Here is a 10,229-nt window from a genome sequence, read left to right as displayed (position 1 = left end):
TAAGGGCTGCAGTAAACATTTTTGTGTGTCAGCCCTGATGTTACTCACTGGCATCACCCCAGAATTTCTAACATTTAACTTAAGTGTCATTTCCGCTGTTAGACATGGCTGCATCATTGGGCTTTTAGTTATTTTACTACTTAGTGAGCGGATGAGGAAAACAACAAACCAAGCTGTGTAAGTGATGACCCCTGCTGCTGGACTGAAGTAACTGCAACATGGAATATTGTGCTTTTATTTCAAATTGAGTTTTGAAGTTTCTTCTATTACCTGTGAGCTTGAATGTTTTGCATGAGATTAATATTATGAATAAAAGTTTGTGTAAATGTACATGGCCATACTGCATGGATGTTCTATTATCTCCCCATTTTGCAAAAAGCAAGCCAATAGCTCCCTCTGTGGTCTAATACATATGAATACAAGCTGCAGGCCTTTGGCAGCATACCTTGTGAGGTACTGTGTCTCTTCAGTCACTCATATTTTTAGCTGTGAAATCAGTTTGACAGATCCCCTACAGCAGAGATTCCTAATTAAAGGAGTAAACCCTGCCAATGCTCTGAGTGCAGTGAAAACACAGCTAGTCAATAATGAAGTCTGCAAAAGAGAACTGTCACAATGAGGACTTGTTTTCAACTTGTCAGGCAATCAAAATCATATTTGTGTGACTTGATAGATTCAACAAACTCAAGCTTTTCAATATAAAACGTTAATGGTAGTGATGTCTCTTCATTTGTTCAACTGTTTTATATATTCCATTCATTATTGTCTAGAGTCTCTTTGGCTATGCTTTAACGCAATACTTCAAAGTATGAATAATGTATTCTATGTCATATAGTGTAGACGTTGCATGTTTTAAGTTTTTCAGCATCGGCTTGAGAACACTGTCAGGTGTTAATAAAGACAACTGAGAAATGCTCACGTTTTTCCACAGTTGATACTAAATAAACGTACGCACAATGTGACAGTTAGGTGTAGAGGAGAGAGTGCTCTAACAATAGTCTCTTTATTGCTGTACCTCCCATAGTGTCTCTGGATCCAAGCACAACCCCCATTGAGAGAATAAATGAGGAAGCAAAATCAAAGATATAGGATGGTTTCTGCCAGGAAATGGGCCTAATTGATTTCCTCTGTGTCGCCGTCTCTCTTGTGTATTTATCTACTACATGGAGGAGGGGAGGAAAGAACGAGGACACAAGAGAAAGAGAAAGTAGAAGACAGAAAGAGAGACTATTGCAGGGCGTCCTCAGGCTTGCAACCAAACCAAGGGGAGTTTCTGCAGACGCTCTGTGTCTCGGGCCAATCCATCTCCACAGACTGAGATTCATCAGGGAGAACACCTGCACTGTGCTGCGCTGTGCTGTGAGGAGTTCGCCTGCACGCTCACTTGCTTGTCTTTCTGACTGCAGCAACATCTGGCAGAGGAAGTGAATTCAAAAAGAACATCTGCATAGCAGCAAGCAGCCAAGTAAACAAACACTCCTGGTGATGGAAGTATAGTCACAGCTCCCAAATACAAGGCTACATTGTTGACCACCTATTCTTATTTAATTAATACCATATTAAGTATTGGCCCAGTGTTATACCCAGTTTAACAGGTAACAGCATAAAAAATAGATCTATTGTGAACATACACACATATTGTGCATGAATATCCTGCACAATACTGTGCGTTCATCAGTCCAAAGAAAAGTTAATTAGTAAGGCGAGTGTATGAAATAAACTACACTGTACTGAGCAATGTTTAAAACAATAAACAGCAATATTCATTTGGATAATGGCCATATATTTTAGAACAGAACTGCACTGCAGGTAACACATAGCAGTGAGCAGCATACTGAATAGTGGATGGTAAATATATAACGTTTAAAAATATATAATGGACAATAATGTCTTTTCATTTCTAGTGCACCACAAATTCACACTTAACTTTGTAATTTAGTTTGCAATATGCACATGACCACTGGGAAACATTCAGATTTGTTTTATTGTAATTTGAAAGTCATAAATGGCTGTACACACACACATGCACTATCTGGCTCTGAATCTTATTCATAAAAGAGCCCAAAGACACAATAGAAGACCTCTCCAATGCAGCACAGTTCCAACACCGAATCTGCACACTTGAGCAGGAGTGTGCACTGTAAGCACACACGATTGGCTTCTAATGGTCACGTGACTGCAGACTGTAGTCCCTTGTGTCAAGCCCACAGTAATTGAGGCTTCCATATGGTATAGATCAGATGTAGCCTTCGCCACAGCATTCCTCCAGCTCTACAGTATGCTGATTTCCACAACGAAGACACAACACAATCACTGGAAGACTGTCTATATAAAGTATATACTATATATTCTTCCTCTTGCCATCTAGTCTTCTGCTAAACACTGTTTTTACTGAAAATAATCGCTTTACTCAAATATTTTCTGAAGCAATTATGTTTTGATTATTACACTGAAATATATTATAAAGGACAATAACCATTCGTGGTAGATACTAATCATAAAAACAGTTGTTCTAGTCTTTGCTGCAGTGAATAAATATCCAATTTTCCTATATTGGAATATACAAACATACTGTAAAATAAATGTTACCTTTCCAGTGATCATGTGCTCACTGGCAGGTGCTGTAGGTCCACACTATTAGCTAAGCAGTGAGTTGTAATAACCTTGATAAACCTCACTGTCATGCTGCCAAAAAATTGTGTACCAGCGTATACCTGCCCTAACAATTATCTTAAATTTACCAATTATGTAGTTATAGTAATAGAATTAGTGATAAACGTGTGCGATTCTTATATGTTATGTTTATTAAATTAAACCAAGCCTGTTCCTCTTTGCATAGTACAGCGTGTGGCCCTCCCCTGGTGGTTCATAGACCTCACTTGACACCACCGAGTTAATGGGTTTAGGATCACAGCACTGGCTTTAGTGCAGGGACAGCAACCCTTAATTTTCCAGTGAATCAAGTTGCAGAATAGATTTCTATATATATTAACTTTGGGTGAATGACTGTGGTTGAGATAGACACCACATTAAGCACCAGTGTTGACCCTATTTAGAGTTTCATTAGTCAACTCTGCTGATATGTACAGCTGGTTGGGATATTTTATTTGAACCAAGCTAATGACTTGACTCGACGAGGATTGCTCTAGCATTCAGTTTCTGAGCTTCACAAAGTCAATTAGACCAACATCAGTCTAAAGAAAGTAATGCTTTTATAATGCTGGGATGATTTTAGCTATTATTTATTTGCCACAGTCAGCTCAGACATTTTCTTATGCTAGTGCATTTTCTAATGTCCTGTATACAGTGAGTATAGTACTGTATGGTACTCTTCTTAATTTCTTGCACAAATACACCCCCCTACCCACTTCTGCTATTCTCATATACTTTCCTATTTTCTACAAATGACTTGTTTTTGTAGAATACAAGAAGTCTTCTCTTCTCTTTCCTTGTTTTCACTGCTTTCACTACTACCTTTTGTATGTTTATCTTGATAATCATATTAGTGTTTCCATTAATTTACAATAAGCACCTGTGATACTCATGCATGGATTCCTTTACGGTCTACCAAGTGACTGTAGGGACCAACATTTCTTGTTGGAAAGTGAATCATGCAACTACAAAAAGATGCAAAACCCCAATGAGACACAAAAGAACTACAAAGAGGCGCACAATGACCACAAAGACACACAAAACAACCACAAATACACACAAGATGATCACATGGAGACATGAAAACACTACACTGAATGATAAAACAGCTACAAATAGACACTAAATTACACAATTTCTACAAAAAGACATGAAACATCCACAAGGAGACTCAAAACAATCACAAATAGACATAACATGACCATAAAATACTCAAACAAGTAGAAAGATAGTCAAAATAAGGAAAAAGAAAGGAAATACACAACCAGGAGGTCTTGTTCCTGTGTGTGGGGTTATACTTTTTTCCTTTCCCTCATAATCTGGTGATGCTTCTCTTTTACAGACTCCCATTTATTGTATGGTCTAGTTGTTTGTGCCTATTTTTGCCACCTTACTCCTCCATTTTTGAACCTAAGATTTGGCAACAAATAAGTGACAAATAATGTTAACTAACAAAATTAACGGGGCAACTTTAAGGGAAAATGCCAATTTCACATGAAATGTCCACAGATTGGCTACATATGACCTGTCATGTGTGATTGAAAACAAGCATAGCAACAAGTAATGCATGAATAAATGAAATAAATAAAATTAATTCACCATATTTCATTTGTTATGTCTGGACAACACGTTTGTGGCTCTTTACAGGCCTTAACAACACACATTAGAGATGCATAAAGTAAGTGGGGATTTAGAAATTTGTGTTAAAAAAGATTATTATAGATATTAAACTCATGAATACAATAACAAAGGGGTTGCAAGTGTGCAACAAAGGCTTATTAGAAACACCTCCTCTCTGTTGACTGCAAAAAGTGCAGACATATACAATGATCAATGAAACCAACATGATAAATACTGTAATAATTTAAAATGAACCTATGAATAACTATATATTTAGAAGTAAACTAGTTTTATTCAATTAAAGCGTCAAGCGTTGCTTTTTTAGACGAGCCGGTGACGTCACGCGGCAGCAAATAATGGCGTACTTAGCAACGTTTAGTAAATGCTAGCTAGCGCTAGCTTACAATTTTTAGCTGAATTTAAGTAGTTGGTAATTAGTTAAACTACTTGTCCTCGTTTGCTGCCGCCAGACTTCGAGTTTAGACGCCGGAGTACACTGTCTCTTTAAGGTTTCTCAGCTCGTCCGTTTCATATTGATCAATCCACCATTTTCCAACACACAGCGGCGGCAGTGCTAACATAGCTCCGGCAGCGAGAGAGAAGAGAGAGCCACCCCTCTACCTGGAGAGGAAGCCAGGGACCGGGGGCAGTCATGGCAGCGAACATGTACCGGGTTGGAGGTAAGGTGGTGAGACGGACAACATTTGAAACCCTTGGCGTGTATTTTGTTCTTGTGGCGGACTCGCCATGATTCGTCGCGGCTCTTTTTATGTGTTTACAGAACGTGGTTCGTCTTTTCCTTCCCTTCTTTTATTTCCCTAAAGCTAAAGAGCCTTGTGCTTCACAGATGATGATGATGATGGTGACTGTGTGAAGAGGAGGATGGCGATGAAGAGTAGAGCTTCGTTTATTGAGCTGCCTCCACATTCACTCGTTCCTCCTGTTTTTTTTTTTTATTTTTGTAACTTAGCATGAACCCAAACAACAACTTAGATTTTAAAGATGCCTTTAAAGTCACATGCATTGTGTTTATATGGATGTGTTTCAGGTCACTAACGCGGCTAAAAGTTTTGCGTTGCATTCAACTATTGCCTGGGCTGACGTGCTGTTTTTATAATAAGGAGAAACATTATTAGCGTTTCACTGAGCTGCAGAAATCCCTCAAGAGTTGCAGGGAAACACCAAGGAGTGGATGCTTTTACAGGAAATGTGCAGAGAAAAAGTTAGGCTGAGCTAAAATGGGAAAAAATGAAATGGGTTTTAAAGCATGCACAAATGTTTTCTTCACACCTATATCCAAGGTTTCTTTTCTTTTTGGTGCAAACAGCTCCAGTTAATACCTAATTCAGATTCTTGCCCCCCTCCTCCAAAGGATTTGTGCTTATATTGCTCCGATTCACACCTTGTGTTCATGCAGTTAATTAGGATTAAGGTTGCTGTTGTGGGCATGGATGTTCCTAAATCATCTGATGTGAGATTGCAAAAAAACTGATGTAGGTGCTCTTCACAGTCCGCAAATAAAAATAGCTTTTCATAAGATTTTCTTTTTGGATCACTTGCAGATTAAAAAGTGTCAGAAATATTAGTGCAGCTTGACTACAGATTGTAGCTGTAACTATTCAGAGGACAGTGTCTTTGTCCTTTGTGAGCGAGTCAGTCTGCTTCCATCAACATGACGGAAAAGCATCGACATGATTGTAGGTTCTTTTTTTTTTTTTTTTTTTTTTTTTGCCTACATTGGATGAGCAGTCTAATAGTGTAGTTTTAACTGTGCATGTCAAAGACAGATGAAGAGAACGCACGAGTGATTGATTACGTTTTGAAGATATATTTATATGCAATGACTGACAAGTGTCTAGTGATATAGGAATGCTGTATGTCTCCTTCGCTCAATAGCTGTGTCAAAAATAGCCTGTAATCAACGTCACTGCCCTCCTCTGTAGTCAAATGAAACAAAGCCTACCTGAGTGAGGACAGGATTATGTCCAGAGCAGGGTAGGTTAACACTTACCCAGCCGGACGTTGCTTTATTTGGTAAGTTTCTCAACTCTGTCAGCATCTGACATTGAAATGCCAACCTGCTGAGCTTGAACGTCTTGTTTCTGAAAACTTTTTTTGCTTGGAAAAACAGTAAAAATTAGTGATTTATGCTATTTCCCTTCCTTGTAGTTTTTAGATTGTGTATTCTGGCTCCTATACTTTAGTGCTGTGCTACTTAAAATGAAATGTAATTAAACAAAATATACAGAACTATTCACATCCATGCTATAAACACATTACAAATGCAAAATTTAAACATTACAAAAAGGCCTAATAGTGTAACAACCTAGACTAATCGGAAATCACTAAGCATAAAAACCATGCTACTGAATAAACATACTATTATAATATACAAGCACAGTTTAGGCTAAAAGTAAGCCTCCTTACTGATTGAAACCTCTGAGTCCAATTCAAGCCAACATCAGAACAAAGGTGATCCCTAGGAAAGATGGCTGCTACTTTACAAGACAACGCAGGATCATCTTGAAAAAGCAATGACTTCCTTTGTGAATGAACTGTGGACAAAAGCTGGCTCTGTAAGCCTTGATGTCTTTGTTTTTACCGTTCAGGCCACAAGCCACTCTTCCTTGCCTGCAGAGTTTCTTTCTTGTGCTTTCCCTCGTACACAGGAAAGTGATGGTGCATATGTATAGGCTAAACCAGAAGTATTGTTGTAGTTTAAAGCCTTCAAATAAGACATCTACACATTAGCCGACTCTCTTGGGTGAAAACAAGAATTTTTATATGAATGGGTCACTAAAGGATAGGGTCACGATTTTAGAAGTTACATTACATTAAAACAAAAGTCAGATACCAGTTTTAGCACTAACACTTTCTGCCACTGTTGCTCCTGAAGTACTTGTGCCCAAGCATGAATTTGAAACTAATATCAGTCCTCAGACGTCTCAGCAGGGAACCAGACTGAAATCAGTCCTGCATTAATGCAGGAGGCAATATTTTACCTCTCTGAAAAGTTTTTACTGCAGAAACTATTTTGTCTTTTGTCACAGTGATTGTAAGTTATATATAATTTAGTAAAATAAATAGGGTGCATTTACCTGGTAAATGACTATGATACATGTAATGTTTAGATGCATTTGACTGCCAGATGACATCAGTTAGGCTTTTTTGCCAAATGAACCCAAGAATAGGGTACATTTTTTACATTTTTGTCATGGAGAATTAAAGTTGGTCTGAAATCTGCCTCAATTTAACCAATCTGGTGTGCATCTTCCAAAGATACAAACCATTCAGGACAAAAGGTCCTCTGGATGTTTCTGTTCAGAGCTACAGTGGACAAAGAACAAAGAATATCTTGTGATTTAAAAAAAAAAAACTCTACTAAAACCTGATAAACTTATAATATAGAAAAAAAAAAATCCTACACATTAATGACTTAAATTCTCTGCACATTCACAAAGGATTTCTCAATGGCCAGAATAACTAGAAAGAGGGATAAAAGCAAACACAACCTGCTTCAGTCTTCATATGGACACAGCCATTGTTTTAAGACTTAAAATTGTGAACCTACACTTCAAAACGCTTGCACTTAGGCTGATGGAGTGTGAAAATTCTTGTACAAAATGTGTTAAATGTGTTGCAGTATTTACTAACCCAAAAAGTGACAAACTTTGGTGTCAGCATCCACATTTCTTTTGGCTGGTGACTGGTGAGGATTTTCTCTGCGCTGCCAGTTATGATTCAGAATCTGCTTAAAGGTGTTGTAGTGTTTACTAATCTACAAACTGACTAACTTAAAAACTTTGACAGCACCCACACTTTGTTTGGCTGGTGGCTGGTGTTAATTTCCCATGCTGGCCGTTATCTCTTTTGCAGGTCTGATGAGTGTACTGCAGAGTGAAGATCTGAGGAGATCTGAGGCTTGTTTTGCTGCCATCTTGCCAAATGCAGGATGGTCAGTTGAACAGATACATGACAGCAATGAGACCAATTTAACAAAGTGTCTCCATTATCACGTTTCGTAAGAGGTTAAACTGCAGATACATCCATCACAATAAACAGGAATTGCGATAGAAGGAGCTGTCTTGTGGCTCTTTTGTAAGACCACCGTTATCTGGAATTCAAGATCTAGTTGTCTAAACTACTCTATAGTAGTTTGAAAAATAAGTTTTCTATAAAACATGCATGTTTGCTGATTAATCACATTTGAATAAGCTCAAGCTATAGCTTAAGAGCTGCTTCTTTTAAAAAGATCATTGTCCCTCTCTACATTTTTTTAAAAACATGGCATTTATGGAATATATATAATAATTATAAATCACCTGTTCATCCAGGAATCACTAGAGTAACTGGTTATTCTGATAGATGAACAATTGGTTAGGTTTGCAAAGATGGGTGTTGCTGTGTCTAGAATGATGATATCAAAATGTAAAACTGAGATTTAAGCTTTGTTTAGAATATATAATTGCCTAGTATTACCATAGAAACATCTATCCGTACTATGATAGTCTGAGCCATAGTCTCCTCCATGGTTGAGGCGCACAATGACACTCAGCGTGTGTGTGTGTGTGTGTGTGTGTGTGTGTGTGTGTGTGTGTGTGTGTGTGTGTGTGTGTGTGAGTGTGTGTGTGTGTGTGTGAGTAAGTGTTGGGGTGTGGGCTGTGGAGGAGGAATGTGCACATGGATAAGCGTGGGCGGATGTTCATGTTCTCCATTTCCTGCTTCTCTGTCTCCGTTCCAAGCTGAAGCCCAGCCCATTTTATTACTGTCATATGTAGTATACTGTTGATGGACACCACCTCTGTACCTAATACAGCTGCGTATGGAGTTTTCAAAGCCCAGTTAATTGTGTCTATGAATTGGAAATGGTCAAGCACTTAAGATTTGATTAAAATTTGAGTATTAGTTGCCATGGCAGCATGTGCAGATGCAGTGGCCTCTCGTAGACTAAATATTCAGTGCTTTAATCAATTTACATGTCGTAAACTGTTAAAAAAAATTAAAACCCAAAAAAACAAAACGATCTATTGGATGCAGTTTAACTCACTCTGTGTCTTTCTGGAAATGGGTAGAATGACGATGGACTACTTTGCATAAGATGAAGATCTGCTACATCTTTGTTGTCATTGAAATGTGGCTACACAGCAGCAGTAAAGACCTGGCAAGTGATCTGGACAGGTTTACTTCATACTGAAACTGAAGGAATCATTGCTTTCTATTGGGACTCTTGTTTAAACATAATTTGTGAGGTGTAATTTATTCTGCTGTTGTACAGTACTTCTACCAGTATGTCAAGTTTGCTACAAGAGGAGAAAATATCCTAGGCCTTGTTTGCGTCCAAGCTGTTGTTGCTACTGTAAGAGGGCTCACTCTTCTGCTTAAAACTGTGTGGTGTTTACTGGCTTTGTGTTATAGGGAGGTTTATGAGAAACATTTCCTGTTCCTGTACTGTATGTGTCAAACAAATGATTGGAAATGACAAATCCTGAACCTGAAAATGTGCACTAAACATTTTCTTGACGTAAATTTTAGGAGTGTATCACATTGAGACATATTTTGTTTGCCAAAATCTTATATCCCTAAATAAGGCTTCATGAAATACTAGAAACAAAACTCAGGTATTGTATTGGCTGCATATTTTATGGCCACAAAGGTTGGCGACTGCTTTATTGAAGCAGCAGCGGCAGATTATCACTCTAGTATCTCTAGTTGATAATTTTCAGTTAATTGTCTTATAGTTTAGTAATGGATTAACATACCATCTGCTATAATACACAGTTTTGCAGACATTTTGGGACCTGATCTACTGAAAACCTTTCATCACAGGTTGCATACTGTGATACTAATGGCTGTGACACTAATGTTTTGTTCCCTTAACAAATTGTGTCACTTTAATAGAGAAACTCTTGAGATTTGAGAAAAAAGTACATATTTCCATATCTTGTGGGGGTCCCATG

At 38.0% G+C, this 10,229-nt stretch overlaps 1 protein-coding gene across 2 annotated transcripts in view; it reads left to right on the top strand.

Annotated features, from left to right (window-relative positions):
* Positions 1-4,627: 4,627 nt before the first annotated feature.
* Positions 4,628-10,229, top strand: part of mta1 (metastasis associated 1) — a 35,981-nt gene continuing 30,379 nt past the window's right edge. For both annotated transcript variants that reach the window (XM_026340315.1, XM_026340314.1), the window contains exon 1: positions 4,628-4,952. In XM_026340315.1, the coding sequence (XP_026196100.1) occupies positions 4,925-4,952 (28 nt within the window). In that variant the 5' untranslated portion in view covers positions 4,628-4,924. The remainder of the gene's footprint in view (positions 4,953-10,229) is intronic.

Source organism: Anabas testudineus, chromosome 22 (genome assembly GCF_900324465.2).
Source record: "Anabas testudineus chromosome 22, fAnaTes1.2, whole genome shotgun sequence".
NCBI lineage: Eukaryota > Metazoa > Chordata > Actinopteri > Anabantiformes > Anabantidae > Anabas > Anabas testudineus.
The sequence above is the reverse complement of the archived record's forward strand: the minus strand, read 5'-3'. Positions and strand labels throughout refer to the sequence as shown.